The sequence below is a fragment of the Balaenoptera ricei genome, chromosome 4 (genome assembly GCF_028023285.1).
Source record: "Balaenoptera ricei isolate mBalRic1 chromosome 4, mBalRic1.hap2, whole genome shotgun sequence".
NCBI lineage: Eukaryota > Metazoa > Chordata > Mammalia > Artiodactyla > Balaenopteridae > Balaenoptera > Balaenoptera ricei.
The window spans coordinates 143051654-143074851 of NC_082642.1; the positions used below are offsets into that span (position 1 = coordinate 143051654).

The 23198-nt window shown below is 39.1% G+C and overlaps 1 protein-coding gene across 5 annotated transcripts in view; it reads right to left on the reverse strand.

The window, feature by feature from the left end:
- APP (amyloid beta precursor protein) overlaps nucleotides 1-23198 on the reverse strand; it is a 275532-nt gene that overhangs the window by 217549 nt on the left and 34785 nt on the right. For all 5 annotated transcript variants that reach the window (XM_059921407.1, XM_059921406.1, XM_059921405.1 and 2 more), the window contains exon 2: nucleotides 1063-1230. In XM_059921407.1, the coding sequence (XP_059777390.1) occupies nucleotides 1063-1230 (168 nt within the window). The remainder of the gene's footprint in view (nucleotides 1-1062; nucleotides 1231-23198) is intronic.

Below are 23198 nucleotides of genomic sequence, written 5' to 3' on the forward strand. Positions count from 1 at the left end.
GACAAAATGCCTTGGACTCCAGTTATTTTAAACCGAATTAATTTAAAAAAAAAAAACCCTGTACAATAACAGAAAGAAAACTAGGAGAAATTACACAAAGGCTGAAGATCTCTACAAATGGCAAGGGGGTGATTTCCAGGATCTAAAAGTTATGTTAAAAAAGCAAAGTACAGAACAGTGCTTATTGTAAGCTACCTTTTGTATAAGCAGAAGAAGGAAAAATATAAATTCTCTCTTTCTCAAGAAGGATAAATCAAGAACGATGAAAATATTTTTTAAGAGAGGATGGATGGCAAGTGAGATTTCGGAGTGCAACTTCTTATTTCAATGTTTTAACAATGTAAATGTTTTAGGTTTTCAAATCGTAAAAAGGAGAGAAAAACTAAAATTAAATATAAACAAATAAATGAACTAAAATATATCAAATTGGTAACAGAGAAAATTAATTCTAGTCACTTTAATTTTATTTTTTTAAATTTGTTATTGGAGTATAGTTGATTTACAACGTTCTGTTACTTTCTGCTGTACAGCAAGGTGAATCAGTTATACATATACATATATCCACTTTTGTTTAGATTATTTTCCCATACAGGTCATTAGAGAGTATTGAGTAGAGTTCCCTGTGCTATACAGTAGGTTCTTATTAGTTATCTATTTTATATATAGTGTGTATATGTCAATCCCAAACTCCCAATTTCTAGTCACTGTTAAACACAATACTTTGCATTAGCCACAGTGGGATATACTCTCAAGATAAAAGGAAGAGCCAAGGTATCTTAAACTTTACTCAGTTGGGTTTTTTCTCTTTTTTTTTTTAAATTAAAGTATATCTGACATACAAGATTATATTTCAGTTGGTTTATTGATGGTTATTATATGACATAATTTTTTAAATATTTATGCATACTGTAGGGTAAAGCAAGTAAATACATTAATGGTATGGTGAATCATTAGGAACCAAGACGTTCACTGCAAGAGATAAAATACAAACATAAAAGAAATTAAATTAAAAAAACGTGCATGTGATCCAACATGAACCGCTGGCCACCGGCGGAGACTTACTTCTTGGCAGTACTGCAGGATGCCCTCCTTGGGGCCAATGCAGGTCTTAGTCCCCGACGGATCTGACTCCCACTTGCCATTCTGCACGTTCATGTGCATGTTCAGTTTGCCACAGAACATGGCGACTTGCGGTTCTGCAAGCAGGCCAGCGTTGCCATCAGTGGGCACCTGAAAAAACAAGTTTTGGTTAGTTACAAAAATCCATAGCTCTGGGGTGGAGGCTGGGGAGAAGGGCTGTAAAGAGAAACGTGGCCTGGAGCAATGCCAAAAATAGTTCTATTCCTCCTAATTCTCAATTATGAATTCCTTTGGGTTAAGCATTATGGATGCTACAGACATCTCCAACCGCATATAATACAGTGTTGTTTTTTTAACATTGAAATGAAGAAATTAGCAGTACTGAGAAGAATTTATTCATTGAAAAGCTTATACATTTCCCCCATGGCAGATTTCATTGACAAGTTTATCCATTTTGCTTACTGCAAGGTCCTGACAATAAAATCAGATGTTTTTCTGAAATAAATAGAATCACTCTGGAGGAAACCATATTCTCATAATAACCTCCAAGTGACTCACACAAAGAACAATGCCAAGTCCCTGCATGGTGACCAGGTCTGTGAGTAAGGCTGTATGTCACCTCCCAGAGCTGAGGGCATGGTGTCAGTGGAGCTTTACTAATTAGCAAGTGACAACTTTATATAACTTTTTGGACTGAAAAATTACTGTAGAATTTACCAAGCACAAACATGAATGAATATGTTGGCCAGTCCATCAGTTTTCTCCAGAACATTCTCTGGTTATCACTCTGTCAGCTCTGAAGAGTACAGTAAGGGTGCTGGTGTCTCATCTCCTCAGCTACGCTGCAAAGAGGTAACAAGTCTCACCCAGGGCCCAGCAGAGCACCTACTGTGTAGCAAGCTCTCAATAGGTCTTAGCTATGACCACTGAAGGCAACACACTATTTTGCCAAAATAACTTTGAAATGGGTGCCCTTTTGTATTTCCAAACCCTTCTGCCCACCGGTATTACGTTCATATAAATATAGACATATTTTTTTGGCCACACGGCACAGCTGTGAAAGAGCCGGCACTACCCGGGCCCTGGGCAGTGAAAGAGTCGAGTCCTAACCACTGGACCACCAGGGAATTCCCCATATAAATATTTTTAAAAGGGAAAATGGAAGTTCTGAAATATCCATACTACCTCACTTAATAGGTTCTGATAGCTCAAAAAGAAAAAAAAAATCAGCAAAAGATGAAAAATAAATCCACAGGAATGCAAGTGTTATGCGAAACCAAGGTATCAAAAGACACGGTGGCAAAGTAATCCCTCCCTTGTTAAATCCAGCTTCGGAGGAAATGTGTGAGATCCATGCTAAGAAGAGTTAACTTCCAACAGAAGCCATTCATGCCGCGGAGAACTGGGTGATTCTATAATAACTTGTATCATTTCTAAAAATTGTTCACAGGAGGGAAAAAAAACAACACTAAAATTACAGCAAGAGATTTCAGTTAAAGAAATAGCTTCCTGACACTTCCCCCCACAGAAATGCAAAAATAGATCAAACATCTGTCCGTTCTAGTCATCGTCATATATATTTTGTCCATAAATCCATAAGAGGATTTTTGTCCTTTAAAAAAAAAATAATCTTGTACTGAACCTAGCTGGGACCTATCACAGACCTGAGTGCAAAAGCTCCTGGCACAATCTCTAAAACCATGTTTCAGGTAACATTTTCTGCATTTCTAGTTCTACTTTATAAGGCATGTTTAGTGAAATTCTATCCCTCTGCTGCCAGATGTAACAAACGGCAGCTGAGGCCACAGTATCGGATCATCAGCAGAATAGCTAGGACCCCTCAACTCCCCAATCTGGGGCCTTGCCCACCACCTGCAATTTCCAAGCCAGAAACTGAGAGGCTCATTCTCCAACAGATACAAAGAAGCGGCCTAAGCAGAATGCTCCATAAACGTAAGTTTCACAGCTTTCCTGAGGGAATAAGAGAAAATTCAATGTTTTGATCCTCAAAAATCAGAATATAAATTTTGTCCATTTTACTGAAGTAAGTAGTAAGATAATAACATTGCGAAAAAGTCAAATAATGATCAGATACCTATAGATAAGGCCCTATCTTAGATGCAATGAAGGACATAAAATACATTTATAATATATAAATAAATATATATAATTTATTAATGTATTTGTTTATAAAATATGGGCTTTGCCCATGTTTTAAATTCCATTATCAAGGAGTATAAAATCTAATAATGAAATCACCATTGCATTCCCCATGGTACTTTATTCTGCTCAAACTCATTCCTGTCCCAAAGATTTCCAGTCTTAGAATCTTGGGGCCTTACCCCTAACTGAACAGAGGGACTAATGACCCTTTACCACTGTTGGCAATTATCTTGCTGAATAAATTCTACCTCCACCATCTTAACATTTCTCTGTACCTCTAACTCTCCACAGTGTGTTCCATAGTTACTATCTCCTTGTCAGTGCAAAGGCCCTTCATTCCATATCCTCCCCTCAAGGAACAATGAAGTACCAATTTCTCTCCCCCATGGTAGCCAGCTTCCAAGATGACCCCTAATGGTCCCTACTTCCTGGATTCATGCTCTTGTCATGGCCATTCCATAATGTATCAAGGTTTGTCTGTAGCAACAAATATAATAGGGCAAAAATATGTGTTTTCCAAGGCATGGTCATTAAGGGCACTAGGGTTTCTTCCTTGCTCTCTGGGATCACTTGCTGTGGAGGAGGTCAGCTACCATGTTGTACAGACACTCAAGCAGTGCTGTGGAGAGGCCCATGTGATGAGGAACCAAGGTCTCGTGTCAACAGCAATGTAAGTGAGCTGGGAAACATCCTACAGCCTCATCAGCCTTCATCTGACGGCAGCCCTGGCTGACGTGACTGAAACCTCAAGAGAGACACTCCCAAATTCCCAACCCACAGAAACTGAGATAGTAAATGTTTATTGTTTTAAACCCTTAGGTTTGAGGTAACCTATTACACAGCAGTAGATACCCAATAAGTTCCTCCTTTTCTCCAGCTCCATAATACACCCACAAATAGGCTCTGATCTCCTCTACTGAAAGAAAGCAAATAGACAAAAAATACCTCCTTCCATTCTATTATCCTCTAGAGGAGAGTGTCAGCACATTTTCTAAGTAAAAGGCCAGAGAGTAAATATTTTAGGCTTTGTGAACCCTACAGTCTCTTGTAACTAATCAACTCTGTTGCTGCCATGCAAAAGCAGTCTCAGACAATATGTGAAATGGGTGTGGCTACTTTACAGTAAAATTTTCTTTACAAAACAGGCAGTAGGCCAGATCTGGCCAGTGGGCCATAGTTTGCCTGCCTCTGCTCTAGAGGAACTGTCATCTTCCCATTACTTCCAACAAATTCTAGCAGGTGGTGATTTAAACACTCACTGATACCACCTTCTTACCTGCTTCTCAGGACCCTTGCAGTTTGGTTTACATTCCTACCAGCCGAACAATTTTCTCAAAGGTTACATACAATCTCCTGAGAAAGGAAAGCCTTTTTCTTCAATACCTGTCACTTTTCATTTTCTTTGCCATACATGAATTCTTCCTTGGAAGTCTTTTCCCTTGGCTTCTGTCACAATCAACTACCCTGGCTCTCTTTATTTTCCTGATTATCCCATTACTAACTCAAAATCCTTCAATTCCACAGCATAAGACATTCCTAAAGATTAGGCCATTGCTTCTCTTTTACCTACTTTAAGAAGTCTTGGTGTTTGCACGCTTTCACCTCCTAGCTGCTGAGAGGCAACTCCAATATAACAACAGCAACAATAATAAATGACAGCAGCTAACATTTCTTCATTCAGTAAGTTTGAGTATGTAACACATGCTAGGCAGTGATGTATTCGGTTGGCCCAATAGTCTTGGGGACAAAGCAGTTAAGTCAGGCAAGTCCTTATCCTGACAGTAAGATGACCGATCAGTTTGCTTGGATCTGAGGAGTTTCCAGGGTGTGAGACTTTTAGTGCTAAAACTGGTAGACTCCAGCAAGCTGCGACAACTGGTCACCCTACCTGACAAACACATCAAATGTTCCTCAATTTTTTCCTACCTTGACTTCTTAACATCTTTCTATTTCTTCCATTCTTCACTTTGTTATCCTTCTGTCTTCTTGACTTTACAGTTATTTTGATGCCATCTGTTTGCATGTTTGTATGTTCCAACTACCAAATGGTGGTAATCTTTCTCCCATTCCCTTCAAATGAATTGATTATGGCCCTAGCAAATTACTGGAAAACATCTTTAATTGCCTTATGATCTCTTCCTTCTGACAATGGGCGCTAAGACAAGAAAACAGATGCTTCAGTTCCTTTTGGATTTTCCACCAGATGAGATCTAATATTAACTTAAAAAAATAAGGATCATTAACATGACCCGTTTTCTTAGAATGGGGCTGTGTAATAGTTCAAACTTTGATTCCTCAATACCAAGGGTAACTTATTATGCTAGAAATTATAAAATTGGCTGTATGTATATATCTGTTACATTTGACATTACAAGAGGCCCTTCACAAATAAATACTTAAATCACAAAGACATGTTTCTTGGGCAAAAATTCTTTCCCGAGCCAACACCCCAGATCAGAGTAAGGCGCTGGGAGATAACAGATTGAACCAGAAGCTTTTCTATTCTTAATGAAGCCCACCTGCAAAGAATTTCATGTTTTAAGAAACATATCCCTGGCTCAGTTAATTAAAACAAGACAAACAACCCAGGATCCTTACTGGAATCAAATAACCCATTTAAGAAACAAAGCCTAGTTGCTAGAAGCAGCCCACTCCCTGGCATTCATCCAGAAGGAAACCATCACCAGCCAAGGCGGTCACATGGAAGATAATACTTAGCCTTCCAAGGGCCCAACAGGTTTACTCAAATCCCTTTTTTCTGAATGAAGCCTCAAAAAATGGCCTAATACATCATACACAAGGTCCTATTCAGGACGTGTTAAAATGGATGCTCTTAAAACTTAAATCTTTCAGTCCTAGAGTAAGTTATTTATAGCCAGTGAAAATGCATACCCTGTCAAAGTTATCCTAAAGATAATTATTCCTAACTTTTAAAAAACATTTCTCTTTTTAATAAAAAGAAATATAAAAGCTTTAGTGGATGGGAAATATAACCACTTAAATAACTATTACATTTTAATTTTGTTTTCATCTTAACACTATCTAAGGTAACTTAAGGTTACTTGGCAGAAATCCAAGACAACACCTAAAAGATTGGCACCCTGCTATAAATGGCCATTCACGGTCCCTGCATTTCTGAGAGACTGAAGATGAAGATAGTTCTTGTAACCTGAATGACTTTCCACTGACATCATAAGACCAGAGATGTTTTCCCATGGGAAAACAGTGCTCAGTGACAATGGGCAGAATAACTGGCTGAAACAATGGCACATGCACACACTGCCTCAAAAGCAACAGGCTATTTACAGAATGCTCTGAACTACAGAGACTCAAACACTACACCTAAAAATGCTGTCAATCTTTTAAAAATAACCATTTGCTGCCAGAAGAATATTTTAGGGTCATACTATATAGACAAGCTACTCAAGTGAAAATGGACTTTCCAAAGGAAGTTAGCTAGAAAATGGCTTTCCAAAAGCTTAAGGGAAAATTAAAATGAACAAATATAAATATATACCTAATCTGGGCCAATCTGCAGAGGTGACCCCGAAACCTACACCTAGAATCAATGCAATTTACAAGCGCAAAAGCAGCTTCTCAAACAAGTTCTCCCCTGCTGTCTTTCAAACTGGGTGTTCCCTTTCCCCAAAAAGTTTCTCTTTATTATCATCAAGGAGATCAAAATTCCTTATAGAGCTGGCTTGGCAACATTCCTCCCCACACAGTCCCAACTAAAAGGGAAAGGGAACAAGGAACTCTCTGTTTCACTGGCTGAAAAGTCTTGCTTGGCAAGGAGAAGGCACGGATCCATAGCTCAGTGCATCCGTGGATTTACGTAATTTTAAGGTTTGTGGCTAATGAAAACCATCTTGTTTCTGCATTTAAACGAACTTCTCACTGGTCTGAATAGCTGGCCTCATATAGTCACTTATTTGGTACTATTTAATCAGTTCACAATTTCCTCGGGGTCAGATTCTTGTATCGTGAGTATCTTTTAAAAAGCATACAGTGATGCTATTTCTATCCCAGCTGTGGTTGCCTCACATAAATAACTTCCCCTTAGCCTGGGCATAATATAATTATACCCCACAAAAATGCTTTTAAAACATTCAAATATTCCATTTTCAACGTAATTATTCTGTAGAATCACAATCAAGAAGATTTGAGTGTGAACCCCTTTCAAGGCCAAATAAAGTACCTCACTTAATCCTTAACATAAACAAATTTTCATTCTCAAAAGGAAAAGACTATCTGTAGGGCTTTCCGTTACATGCCAAAGAGCAAAACAAAACAAAACAAAACTTAAGCAGAACCAGAACACCTGCAATTGCCCATTTTATCTCTAACACAGGAGAACTGAAATTAAAATCAGAATCACAGAACTGAAAGAATCTGTAAAATCATCCATCCCAACCTTAAGCAGAAGGAAAAGGCTCTGAAGGATTTGTCCAAGGCCACAGAATTATGAAGAGGCAGAGCTGGGTGTTGGACCTACACCATCAAGGGTTTTGTTGATGTGACCAGGCTGACTCTCAAATTAAAATGGAAAATGGTAATTTTCCAAGGTTTTGCCCCTGTGCGTGTGTGCACGTATTTGTGGTGAGAAAGAATGCAGGAGCTAACCAAAGCATACAGAAAACTGAAATGTGATTACCGAAACTGTACACAGCTTCAATTTACCTGTGTCGAGAGGCGGCCGTGTTCCTCACATCCATTAGGTGCTGCACAATTATTTCAGAGCTCGAGTTTCAGGCTAAAAATGATGCGCCACAAAAGTGAGTGAAAAGAGACGGGACTTCCCTGGTGGCGCAGTGGTTAAGAATCCACCTGTCAATGCAGGGGTCACAGGTTCGAGCCCTGGTCGGGGAAGATCCCACATGCCGTGGAGCAACTAAGCCGGTGCGCTACAACTACTGAGCCTGCGCTCTAGAGCCCGTGAGCCACAACTACTGAGCCCGCATGCCACAACTACTAAAAGCCCGCGTGCCTAGAGCCTGTGCTCCGCAACAAAGAGAAGCCACTGCAATGAGAAGCCCGTGCACCGCAACGAAGACCCAACACAGCCAAAAATAAATAAATAAATTGAAAAAAAAAAAAGTGAGTGAAGAGAGTAAACATTCCTTTCAGAGAGCTAATCCACATATTTCACTCCTTGAAATTTGACATTCCTTTGAGGACACTGTTGACCTGGCTTCAAATGACAAGTTATAGCTCCTTGATGGATCCATGGCCTCTGTTAATATTGATAAAGCTAATTCTTATAGTGGGACCCCAAAAATGAACGCCATCCCAGTGGTGTGGTCCACATCACAAATCTAAACCTATACCAGCCTGCACGTAAGGTAAACACCTGTCAAGAAATCCTAACAAACCAATCACAACCCTCCAACTCAGCTTAAGCTAGCTTGATTTACCCTAAAAATAGGACCTGCTAGCCTTATAAGGAAATTCTCTTCCCGACCTCCTAGACAATCATGCCGTTTCAGTGTTGACCCTTCTAAAGCTCTATAAACGCGCTCTTGTCCCAAATCCCATTAGAACAGTGATCCACTGCTTATGAGGCAGTGTATTCCCCCAATCCATGGATGGTCTTCCTTTGAATAAAGGACAACAAACTCATTATTAAATTGTTTTGGTTTTGTCATTTGACAGTATGAAGCTTTTTTTCTGCTTAAAGGATAGATGACTTTAGAAGTTGACCCCAAATTTCTTCCAATTCGTAACAAAGGCCTGTAAATAAATTCTTGCTGCTGGTGCCCAGCAGAAAATCAGTTCTCCCAATAGAAACCTTTGTTATTCAACACTCGTGGAATTAATTACCAATGTTGAAAGCATGAATTTAGGTAGGCCCAAGAAAGAGTGATGCCCACTGCCTAGAACAGATATAAAACTGGAATTAAAAAAAAACAGAGCCTCATGTATGACAAACTCTTTGCCTATAGTTTTCGATCCAATTAATGCCCACTTAGTCCTAAACAGTAAATCATATATATATACTAGACCATGTATAATTGTGTGTATTGTGCTCTGACATTGGTAACAGTCAAATTCTTTTCAACATCATTTTGATGTTATCTCTTTAATTCTGTCTTGTAGTTTTACTGGCATGTTTCACATACAAAAACATACAGTATCATGATCTTTATACGATTTTGACTCTCTCAATATTGTTATATCTCATCAGCCTTGATCATGTGAACATGGAGATCAGAAAAGAGTTAAGGGCAAAGACTGAAGCATCTACTTAGGACTTTCCCTTCACTATCTCATTTGACTCAGAAGAACCTAGATAATTCACTTCCACATCTACTTAATCAGAAAGGCTCAAAACCTGCCGAAGAGTCTAATCAAGGCTGTTTACTCTAAAACCCATGCTTACTTTTTTTCATACTAAGCCAGGTGGCATTCCTGCTACTAGTTCTCAAGCCTTTTTATTTTCAATTCTTGAATATTATTTTCAAATAACTTTTTCCCCTGATGATAGTAGTATTTTGCAGTTCTTTGTTACTGGTTCTTAAAAAAATTATTTTTAGACCAAGTAAAGGGGAAGCAAATCTAGTTTAAAAAATGTTTAATCTGCATGTCTTAAATTTAAATCCCTAGACATTAACATCTAGTTACATTTCGTAGCTTCCTCTTTAAGAAACCTCCCCAGAAATGAAAACAAAAAACTTTCTCCTAAATTAGTTCTTTCCTTAAATCAGAAACAGCAAATTGAATTACCAAAGTAGGGGTCCAGAATCTCCAGCATTCCAAATTGTGAACGCATGTTCTTCAAGGCTTACCTTATTTAATCTCTATTTGCTAATTTCTCAACAATGAACATATACCTATGTATGCATATCCCTGTATATATACCTACTATATGTGGCCACCTGTATAATATGTAGTGGCGGTGTTAACAGTAATAAACACACACACACACACACACACAGCTTACAGGTAGAGAGCAATTAGAGCAAATCTCAAATGACAGTGCTTTGCTAAAAATCTCACTGTAGATTTACTGCATTTAAGTCATATTGCTAAAAAGCTGAAGGATGTGGAAATTGGGGTCCTCAGGGATGCTGGTTTGAATGGCATTCTTTGTAAGGAAATTTGATGGTAACAACTGAACTGTATGATTTCCATTAGTTCTGACAGCTAGGGCAGATAAGCTATTATTCAGCACATAATGCAACACAGAAAAATCAAATTCTATTAGTCCTCTCCACTTTAGATACAAGAGACAATTTATTCATATTCAGTTTCTAAAGTTTTACTGTTTTCTATAAATTTGGCCAAGCTTAGCCAAGATCAGCTGACCCATTGGCCTGTGAGCTATAAAAATGATTATTATTTTAAGCCACTAAATTTTGGGGTGGGTTGCAGCTTTGCAGCATTATTTATAGCAAGAGAAACTAATACAGGCACGTATTTGCCAGGAATAAGTAAAGTACTAAGTGATAGAATCAGGGCTCAAAATTATTTCAGAAGGTAAAAATTCAAGTTGAATTTTTAAAGGATACACAAGATCCTATATTTTGCTTGAAATAATTCTTTGAAGTAGTACAGGACAGGAAAGGCATAGCTGTGTAGCTGTTTCATAAGAAAAAGTTCCAAAGGTTTTAAGAGATGAAAATAAAAGAAAAAAAGAAAAAAAAGCTAATGCAGTCTCATGCTTTACAAATACAGGGCCCTAAATATCATGGGAAATCTTGCTGTGTTAAATCACATCTAGAATGATGTACTCATATTTTTAGATAAACATTAAAAAATTAAAGAAAGGTTACCTGGAGGGACACAAAAATTTTATCAGAAGACTCTAAGGAACATAGGAAAGAATAAGGGTGGAAGAAGACATTAGAATGAAATTCACAAGGAAGAAGCTATAAACAGGAAACCAGTGATGAACAGTTGTTGGGAAGGAGCAACCTCATCAAGGAGGCACTTACTAAATGGATGGATAACCAGCCATCAGGGTTTCAGGAGGGGTCACCTGCTCAACTGGGTTGGGACGTAGATGAGGTTAACAGTTTCCAAAAGTCTTTAAGCAGTAAGATCTTGTGCTCAAATCATATTTTGTGTGAAACCCTCACAGCTGGGTTCTCCTCTCAGAACCGGGATGTCAACCCCACCCAGCTTATTGAGGCACTGGTCTCCCAGAAAATCTGCTTTTCTACTTTTTCTATTGTTAGCCTATGGGTCTTATTACTTAGTTCTCAAGAAAAAGGTTATACAGTCCCTCAGTACCCAGAGGGGATTTGCTCCAGGCCCTTCCTCCCAGCCCCCGCCCTCCGTGCCTCCCTACCAAAATCCCCCGATGCTCAAGTACCTTAAACAAAACGAAGTGCTACACAGCACACATTCCTTGGAGGCCAAACCTGGATACCCAGGGCTGACTCTACTGCCGAGCACCCTGAACTTGTACTGTCCAGCGAGGGTGGGCACTAGCTAGTTCAACTGAGGAACTGAATTGTTCGCTTGAGTTCACTGTAATTAATGTAAATTTAAATTAAAAAACCGATTACTCAATCCTATTAATGAAAAACTTTAAAGCACGTTGATAACAACTTGGGTAAGCAAATCTACTTTCTGACTGTAAATTTTATACACTCTATCAAATTTTTCCAATGAAAATCTCCAGTTGAGATTTTGATGACTTAGTATGAAAGATATGTTTTAAAATACCTCATTATTATAAGCTGAAATGGTAATCGGGTAAAATAAAATATTACAACTAATTTTATTTTTACATTTTAAAATGTGGCTCTTAGAAACATTTTAATGATATATGGCGCTTGCATTATATTTCTACTGGACTGTCAGACATAAGGCAGCACAAAATTTACAACACAATAATAAATTATGTTCATGTCAACATATTACCCATTTGTCTTTCATTAATCTCACTGCACATTTATCACTTCCTCTCAGCTTTTTTTTTTTTAATTTATTTATGGCTGTGTTGAGTCTTCGTTTCTGTGTGAGGGCTTTCTCTAGTTGCGGCAAGCGGGGGCCACTCTTCATCGCGGTGCGCGGGCCTCTCACTGTCGCGGCCTCTCGTGTTGCGGAGCACAGGCTCCAGACGCGCAGGCTCAGTAATTGTGACTCACGGGCCTAGTTGCTCCGCGGCATGTGGGATCTTCCCAGACCAGGGCTCGAACCCGTGTCCCCTGCATTGGCAGGCAGACTCTCAACCACTGCGCCACCAGGGAAGTCCCTCTCAGCCTTTTTTAGTAAACTCTTGGAAAGTACGGGCTTCAATTAGTTCAACTAGCACAAACCAGCACATTGATATTCAGAAATCTAACAAATATTTGCTATTTCATGTATTCAGTGAGGTAGGGATCAGATAAGAAAATGGCTCAGCTAGGGCATGCTGAGCCATACTCTCTTGGTTTTATTTCCTAGAACTGGAAACGAAGGTCTGAGTTGGGGGGAAATAAGATGGTGCTCCAAACACGCACTGAAGCTTTTAAGAAGACGGCAATCGACTGCTATCTTTAAATTTGACTGATTTTGTGGGCTTCTTAATTTTTCTTTCTTTTTCTCTATACCTCTGTAAGTGATAAACAATTTGCTTAAGTGCATCGGTTTTAAAAATTAAATGTATTTTGTTTTCACTCTGTTTTTTAAAATTGAAGTATAGTTGCTGTATTATACAATATTATATAAATTGCAGGTGCACTGTACAATACAGTGATTCACAATTTTGAAAGGTTATACTCCATTTATAGTTATTGTAAAATACTGGCTATGTTCCCCATGTTGTACAATATGTCCTTGTAGATTATTTTATACATAATAGTTTGTATCTCTTAGTCCCCTACCCCTATATTGCCCCTCCCCCCTTTGCTCTCCCCAGTGGGAACCACTAGTTTGTTCTGTATATCTGTCACTCAATATGTTTTTAAAAGGAAATACTTTAATAAAAACAGTGCAATGCTATTAAATAGACCACGCTCCTGCTCACATTTTACATGTGGCTGTGTGAATACATCTTATTCTAATTACACTTCTTCCAGCAAAGGACATGCAAATTTCATCACCAAATACTCAAGCCACTAAGATCACACTCTACCATCCAGTATGTGCTTGTTGAAATCCATGGAACACAAGCAGCGGGTTCTTGCCACACATAGCCCAGGCCCAGCTCTCTCTGAGAGGGAGATGTGTGTGCAGAGAAGAGGGTGGGGTGAGAAATGGGGACACACGTAGTTCTGGAATGTGGGGTCAAGTACTTCTGTCATTTGATACCTCACATTGAGATCATACCAGATTTCACCCAGGTGGCACCAAACAAGACCCAAAGTTAAAGTCTCAATGTCACCTGAGTTTAGTGCTTAGACACAACCAAGTAAGTGGAATAGTTATGAGCTCTAGATACAATTTATTTTATTGCCTTGGAATATACTATCACCACATAATTTGCAAGCTAAATTGTTAGGACTATTCCTGGGGTGATTCCCCTTACTTCTTTTTTTTTTGTAATATTTATATATTTGGCTGCTCCGGGTCTTAGTTGCAGCATGCGGAATCTTTTAGTTGAGGCATGTGGACTCTTAGTTGTGGCTCATGGGCTCCTTAGTTGTGGCATGCAGCTCTTAGTTGCCGCATGCATATGGAATCTAGTTCCCTGACCAGGGATCGAATCTGGGCCCTTTTCATTGGGAGCACGGAGTCTTAACCACTGGACCACCAGGGAAGTGCCCCCTCCCTCACTTCTTAATATGAGATATTGGATGTTGACATAATTGCGGTACCTCACTCATCACCTGGCAGGTGCACTTAGCCTTTATCTTTTATGCAGTATCATATTCTTCACAATCTAATGACACAGCTCTCAAATGAACCTTTACTTTATCAACAGCACTTTATCTATAGCACTACAATGGATTTTCTAAAGCATAAAGCTTATGCTTAAGGTACAGATAAGTGCAAAGTTTACAGTTTTTTAGTTCTTTTTTTCTTCTCTATATTTCTTTCACTTACTACAATATTGACCCATTCGTGATGTATATAGCATAGAAGAAACAGAGCCCCAAGGGATCACTGGATGGAGAGGAGAAGACAACAGTGTTTGAACAAGTGGCAGGAGGGAAATAAATGGAAAACAAGCTTCCAGAAGAAGTGGATTTATAAATGGAGCCAGATCATCATTTAATTAGAACAGGTACGGTAGGGCCGAACTCATACATCCTTATCTTAAGAGTTACCCATACTACTTGGACAAGGGGAAAAGAGAGCATACTTCTTTACTCTGTCAGCCCAAAAATTCATCCCTATTTTCCTTTATAGCCTCAACTATGTTTCAGGCTTCAGGCCACTGTGAAACCGACATAGGTGGAGAGACTAAAATGAGGAGAGGTGGTTAATGGAATTCCTAGTCTTAGGCTGCAGTGAGGCAGGCACATATCTGGACCCAGTACATTCCAGACTATCCATATCCCTTAATATCTTTATAATTTCTAATACTAAAATGCCATGAAATTACTCATAAGGTTGAAGACCCTTACAAAGATGCTCACTTTCCAGGTAAATTAAGATATAATGCTGTCCTTCAATGTATATTAAAATCTCAAGAGCAGCTCTCAGGCGGATGAGGGGAGCTCACAGGAACCTCAGAGCCCTGTTAAACCCTCTAGGAAGTCATTTCCAACAGATTTCCTACTAGCCTGGGGCGGAGCAGTTGAGAGACAGCTAGCATGCTGTTACACGCCAAATGTAAGGTACTTGTAGGTTTTAGCATGGGCCCAACACAAACAAAGGCTTGTGTTTTATAAGATGGTACCAACGAGTCCTTGACATCGGTACATGGTTTTCAATGAACAGTGTGAGGAAGATCCTAAGCGGAAGAATGGTAATCAACAGCTTTCATGAAAAGGTTTCTGAAAAGTCTTTTTTTCAATTTTTAAAAATTTATTTATTTAGATTTTTATTGGAGTATAGTTGCTTTACAACGTTGTGTTAGTTTCTGCTGTACAGCAAACTGAATCAGTTATATATCCCCTCTTTTTTAGATTTCCTTCCCATTTAGGTCACCGCAGAGCATTGAGTAGAGTTCCCTGTGCTATATAGCAGGTTCTCATTAGTTATCTATTTTACACACAGTAGTGTATATATGTCAATTCCAATCTCCCAGTTCAACCCCCAATTCCCCCCTTGGTATCCATACGTTTGTTTTCTACATCTGTGTCTCTATTTCTGCTATGCAAATAAGTTCATCAGTACCCTGAAAAGTCCTTAAAGCAGGTCACACTGGAGGTGGTCAGGTGAGCAGGAAGAGAATGAAGAGGAAATAAAAGAATTTACTCATGAAAGCTAACTGAGACAGAGGGGTTCAGATATTTACCATTTACTTCTCTTCTCACGTCTTCAAACATACACACATATGTACACACTTTCACAATTTATGTTTAGAGAGGAAGAAGCCACCTACACCCTGCTGGAACAAGACAGTATAAATAAATGCATTATATGGGATAAGAATTCAAATATTTATAAGGTGCATCAAAGAATTCATGGTCTAAGACCTTTATCTTTCTGTTTTTAAAACACTGATAGAATGATTTCAGGAAGAGAACATTAAGTATCTTACTTCTGATAAGCAGAAAGGATATTTACATTCTATCCTTTGGTTTACAACCTTTCAAAGTTGCCTAATATTTACTTATCTACCTTTTCCGTGTTTTTGCTACTGGGACTTTTTGGTATAGGAGAAAACTGCTTTGCAAACATAACAGAAATCAGAGAGAAGGTTAAGTTTACGTGAAAAATCTATGATAACTTTCAAACAGCATTCCTGCTCATTGTTCCAAGTGTTTTCTGTTAACTTAAACCAAGATTATTTCTCTTCCTCCAGGGTTATAACATTAAAGAATGCTCAAGGTTCAAGTTTCAGGCTGTTTGCTTGATAAGCACGGAGAGATTATCCTTCTTAAGTAAGGCACCAAGGCACTTCTCAAAGAAGCTTTCCATTTCTAAAGCCCTAAGACTCACAATAAGAATTATTCAAATTGCCTTTTCTATCAGAATAAAGACTATTAGGAACTACAACACGAGGAGAAAATAATTCAGAAGAGAGGCAGCAGTGAAGACTTGATTTCTATTTTCTCAGCTACATAAAAAAATTGTTCCAGAAACAATAGAAGGCCAGGAGCCAAAAATATATTGGAGCCTTACTTCTAATGTTAGTTGCAGTGACACAACATCTGAGTCTTAGTTTCTTTATCTCTAAGTGAGGACAGAACCCAGAGGGCTGATTGGGGGCTCAGATATGATCTACACAGAGGCAATCGGAAAGCAGCAATGATAATATTGTGAGGTGCTGCTCCTATGAGGATGCAGTTGATGGTACTACCTGTATTCATCTAAGTTTTCTCTGTTGGAGTAAAGACAATGTCTAAACGCTTCAAGTAGGTGGAACAAGCATCCTAGTCCTTTTTTTTTTTTTAACATAAATGCAAACAAGATGAGGATTACTTCATTGCCTACATGAGATCTGCCTTGCTTTTTACTACTTGCCCTCCCCGCTCTGTCTCCCACATACAAGCACTCAATAAATATTTATGGAAAGCATTAAGGAATGCCTGGCATGAAAAATAAAAATAATAATAAAGTCAAATGTAGAAAATGTAATTATTGACGAAGGCGTGGAACAATAATTCCACTTAGATACTTGTGAGATTTTCTTTTTTTGTGGCACCAGGAGAGTGATTTCCTCGTGTGGAGCAGGGAAACTGCAGCACCCACACGCCCCTGCCTTTACCAACTCCCAAATACCAGCTACAGCTCAACTTGTTGGAGACCCTCAGGCTCCTCCTAGAAAAACAAGAACAAAAAACAATAGGGCACAAAAAGCAAGGTGGCTCCAAAGCTTCAGAGTTAATTTCCTGACTCTTTGAGAACACATTCCTGAGAAAAGCATCAGTGTGCAATTCAGGAAGGTTTAAAAAAAAATCAGAGGGCTTCCCTGGTGGTTCAGTGATTCAGAATCCGCCTGCCAATGCAGGGGACATGGGTTCGAGCCCTGGGCCGGGAAGATCCCACATGCCACGGAGCAGCTAAGCCCATGTGCCACAACTACTGAAGCCTGTGCGCCTAGAGCCCGTGCTCCACAACAAGAGAAGCCACCGCAATGAGAAGCCCGTGCACGGCAACGAAGAGTAGACCCGCTCGCCGCAACCAGAGAAAAGCCCATGCGCAGCAACGAACACCCAACGCAGCCAAAAATAAAAATAATAATAAAATAAAATAAATTAAAAATTAAAATTAAAAAAATCAGATTACCTCGCTAAACTCCAAGAATTGCACGAATAGTGTGGGCAGCCAGACTCCTTTAATAAAGCATCCAATCAACTATTTTAAAAAGTCCTGCAGCTAAAAGTCCTGCAGCTAAAAGCCCTCAGCAGCACAGAACTGATTCTCAGAGATTTCAGTGTAACTTAACACCTAAAGTTAAGGTTCGTGTGAAAAAAAATACACCTGAAAATACTACAGGGAAGAGACAGAAACTATTTGTTTCTATTTGAAACTATTTGTTCAGCTAGGCCAAATAGCATGTGCTTTTGATTATCAAACACTTGCCCTTCCCACTTCAAAAAGACAAGGTTCCAGAGTTGTTGGATTCCTGGGTTAAGTTTCAGGAAAGTTCTGATTTGATGCCATGTATTAAGATAAACATTTCCCTGGAACCAAACACATTCAAGGCTGGGGATGGAGGGGTGACCCAAACACCCCTGATTTCAATGGACATACAATGGTGGAGATGAAAACAAGGAGGCCCCACTTGCTCATAAAAGACGCTGATATGATAAAGCATTGACTGGTTTGATTTGGAGAAGGAGGAGAATGGAGTTTGCATAGAATAGGCAGAACCAAAGACGGGAGCAGAAAATCTACATAGGATGAGTGTGGGGAGAGGAGGTGTGAAAGGTAGGACAGTGTTGGGTGTGAACAACCTTGAATTTGTAAGAAATATCCAAAGCCACAGGGAGCAACTGCCACGTACAAGTACGAGGGGGATATGTGGGCTCCCAACACCTTTACTGGGCCCCCTTCATCTCTAAGAAAAATCATTAAAAGATACACTTTGGGGCTGTGATGGTATAAAGATGAGTGTAATTCAGGCTGGATTCATTAGTATATATTCATTATTATAGCTATTTTTCTTCTGATTTTAAAAGAAATGAACAATGAAACATTTTCACCCAAGGCACTGTGTCTGCTATGCATAATGGAGAATTGGCCCTGGGGTGTAGGGAAAAGGGAGATGGGCATAGCCAAGACCACAGCATGAGTTTAAGCATAAGAAGTAGAGCCCCAGTGGTGAGGACAGAAGATGGAAGTGGAGGTGGAGAAGATGCTGAGAAGTGTCAATTTCAGGATGAGAGCACATGGGCGGGGTATGAGTTTGCAATGCCTTCCCAGCTAACAGCAATAGGCATCAGGCTAGAAGATTTGAGTTCGTCCCCATGGGGTGGAAGAAGGAAGGAAGCAGTCGTGCTAGTCACCGCTTCCCTGATTAACAAGCAACCTATTCCGCCACTACTGCTGTGCTCCCCCCCCAGATCACACCAGGAGTTCTTATAGTCAGTCTGGTACATCCATCCATCTACATTTCCTTGCCTTGAGTGATAAGAAATTATTTTAATTTTCAAAACTAGCCGATGTTTCATGGAGCTGTGCAGGGTTGCTGTTCCGTCATGGAACACTGTGCTTATGTAACCTGGGGACAGAATGATCTGGAATCTTGCATTGCTAGTCCGTTCCCGAACCACAGGAATGTCTTTCTGACATGTCTACAGAAAAATAAGAGAAAGAACTTGCAATACAATCTATGTCCTGCCCTTGAGGAAGAGAGGCATTACATTGTGCTGGAAAGATTTAAGTTCCACGGAGAAATCTAACTATGGACTGTTTATGTGAGCAAGACTTTTTAAACGAATTTGTTCAAATAAACCAAGAGAGGCACACAGCTGTGATATCTCACACACACACACACACACACACACACACACACAAGGGGTGAGAGCTGCTTCTGAGCAAAATTCACATGAAAGTAGGGTCACACACTCCTAACTAGGGTTCCAAGACCAAGGAATCCAGCCAGATCTTCTCTCCTTGAGTAAAGACTTTCTAAGCCTATCCAATCATTTCATAATGAATGAGCTGGACAAAGGGAAAGAGGGCTAAACCACTGGAATCCCTTTAAATAATTTATTAACTCTACTGGAATAAAAAGTGTATGCTAACAGGTTACATAACATCAAAAACCCTATGACAAGTCATGACTAAAATTTTCTTGTTTCCAGAGACTTCTTTATGTCTTGTACCTGCAACTATGAACTAGTTTAATCTATCACTAAAAGAACTCTAGAGACCTCAAGGGACTTACAGGTTCAGGGTACCTGTAGGAGGGACCGGGTGAGGAAACCCACACCTGAAGGTACCATTATAAACCTTGGTATCAAAAGGAAAAGATGCTGTGTCTACCACGTATCTGCTGTTTGAGGGGAACTTCTTAACTCTGACTCTTGATTTCCTTTATCTCTAAAATGGGTATGTTAACACCCCACCTCACAGGTTATTATGAGGATTAAAATGCAATAATATACATAAAGTGGATGGTAAGCAATTTGTTTTAAGAGCGAACCATAATGACTCCACTTGTGTCTAGCAGGAAGAAAGAAAAGAAGGAATTCCAGGATGAGAAGCTTCCAGAGACATCTGGTGAGACTGAACTAATGCATATAGAGTCCTTGAAATCTCCTGAGAGTTATCCCCACAAAGATGTTTGCTGTTTTATTCAGGAATTCGAAGAGAGGATTTTCTGCTCTCAAGAAAATGCTGACTGTATAACCAGAGATGACACACTGGTAAAGAATGTCTTATGCTACCTGAAATAGACAATCTTTCCTCATTTATCTGCAAGATGTCTGCCTGCCAAGTGGTTTCTAAGAGAGACAAACTAGTAATGACACTGCAGCCCATGTGTCATTCCCAGCCATAACCTGCAAGCTCAGTGTGGCAGATCTGACTCACCAAGTGTTAAATAGTATTTTTAAACCATCTAAGATATTTTAATTCATGCAGGTTAATGGCTATTTTAGCTCTTTTCAAAATCTCTAATATAGGTTCATGAAGTCCACTCAGTGTACTATCAGTGAATCACAACAATTCTTAACAGGGTGAAGGAGCTGTAGCAAATTTCAAGATGTTAAGAATTTTTCCGTCTGTTTATTTAGCCACAGTATAAAAATTCATTTTTAATAGAAAGCTTCTTTTACATTAAGACATTTTTTGTTGCAAGCTCGTACCAATAAATTATTAAAAATACATATGTGTGTGTGTGTGTGTGTGTGTGTGTATGTATACATATATACCACAAATAATGTATACTCCAAATGGCCTGGTGGAGTTCAAGACATGTTTTTCAAAGAATTAATGTACGCCTCAATTAATTTCTCAATGTTCTCAAAAAGAGTTTCCAAAAGACTTTAACAGTTATTTCCTGCTGGTGGGGAAATTCCATTGTCAAATACATATGGGAAATGGATCCTTCAAGATGGATATTGGAGGCTTTGAGAAAATCCTGTAATAATGAAGCCAGTTTGACTATTTTTACACCAAGTTTCCCCAAACATATTTGGCCTTGAAACCCTTCCATTCCAAATTTAACATATTTGGAACAGAGTTTGAAAAACATTGCAAGAGATCTGAAATGGATGATCAAGCAAAATTTAAGCAGGTCACTTTAAGTAAAACAAAATAAATAAAACCAAAAAGAAGTCTTGGAGGGAACAGAGTGGTGAGTGTTACCAAGTGCCCGCAGAACTCATTATAATAAAGCATCCGATTTGGCTTTAGGCAAAGTAATGATATGACATGTAGAATGCAGAGCAAGAAAAGAGATGACAGGAAAGAAGCTGTGTTCCCCAATGCCCCAAATACTTGAAAAGCATGTCATGAACATTCAGGAACATGCAAAAAAGTGAAAAGTTAAGAACTTTATAAGGTCCCAATAAAATTCTAGGTCTTTTGCCTTTTAAACTATACAGGTAAACTGAATTAAGGGGGTTTGTTAAAAGTTAGATTTTCATTTTGTGAAATAAATGTGAGAAGGTTGATGACAGGTGCATGTGCTTAAATCACATCCTGGGATTCCAAAATCACATCTGTAAAATTCAATAAAGTGATGCTAAATAAAAACAATGGGTGAATAAAGACTAAAAAAAGAAAAGGCAGAAGACACGGCTATCATAACTCTGAACTGAAGCACATACCCAAGAGGAGGAAAAATTAGTGCTTGTGTTTCCACAATACCCAGCATGCGAGTCACTACTGAGGTCACAATAGAGAATACAAATTACTTCTGACTTTCCCATTTTCATACAAGTGAGAGAGAGGTCAGCCCAGCTCCTAAATAAGGAAGACCTTATTTTTTACAGATTTTTTTAACATGTGTTTTCTGATATTGTGGAGCTCATCTATGGTGATAAATAAAAAGCACCAGGTAAGTAAAAGGTAACTAATATAATACACCTAACCTCACTATTTCTTTCTTTTTTTTTTTTTTTTTAATTTTCTGTACCTCTTAGGGTTGTGATTTTTTTTTTTTTTTAATATTTATTTACTTTTGGCTGTGTTGGGTCTTCGTTTCTGTGGGAGGGCTTTCTCCAGTTGCGGCGAGCGGGGTCCACTCTTCATCGCGGTGCGCGGGCCTCTCACTGTCGCGGCCTCTCCTGTTGCGGAGCACAGGCTCCAGACGCGCAGGCTCAGTAGTTGTGGCTCACGGGCCCAGCCGCTCCGCGGCATGTGGGATCCTCCCAGACCAGGGCTCGAACCCATGTCCCCTGCATTGGCAGGCAGATTCTCAACCACTGCACCACCAGGGAAGCCCCTCACTATTTCTTAAATAATGTTTTCTGCAAATATTCCATGAAAAAGTTGTGCTAATTTTCACTGCAAAGAAGCTAGAAAGGGGTGGGATAGGGAGGGTAGGAGGGAGATGCAAGAGGGAGGAGATATGGGGATATATGTATACGTATAGCTGATTCACTTTGTTATAAAGCAGAAACTAACAACAGTGTAAAGCAATTATACTCCAATAAAGATGTTAAAAAAAAATTTAAAAAAAGAAGCTAGAAAGCTTTCAACGTCACACAAAAGGCAGACCAGTTATGCTTCCAATCAGAAATGCATAGACGATAATTTATATGAAGGTTACATTCACAAACAAAATTAGACACAGAGCATTTTGTATGTAATGTTTAAGGCAGCAGAATTTGTACTGTTATTTTTAAAAATAAATGCTATAATTAGGCCCTTATAGTTAGTCACAGATTAGATTTAGGCAAAAGTTTTAAACCATCCACAAAAGAAAACTTTTCTTGTTTTAAATTTCTGTTTGAAGATCGCCAAGTTTCTCAGTGTTTCTCTGGAGGTAGCAATGCATAACTTTTCAAAGGACGACCAAATCTCTGCAGAAAAGAACAAGGACTCTTCATAAGGAGACATGCTTATCCCTGACAACAGTGGCTTCTAGCTGAAAAGCACACCAACTAACAATTGTCTTTGAATTTTAGGCACAGGCTCTGAGCAGTAAGTACCTCTCCATGTTTACAAAACTCATAAAATCCTCAAGAAAACTTGCTTTGGATATTCAGAATATTCCATAAGACAGTCTGTAACATTAAAAATACTTAGCAATGGCTCAACTGTTTGACAACGATTATGGCCAAAAGCAAATTCCTATTTCTAAATGTGTCAGGTCTGGACAGCACAAATATGTGAGCCTGACACCCAAACAAAGACTTTACTTCTACTCATGAATCTGTAGTTTTAGCAGCAATTCTTCCCTTCCTTCCTCCCTCACCGCCACAGAAAAGAACAAAGCAGGAAAAACATTTTTACTTAAACAGCCAACACCATCTTTTGATGGGAGTTCACTACTGAGAATGAATTCTATTATT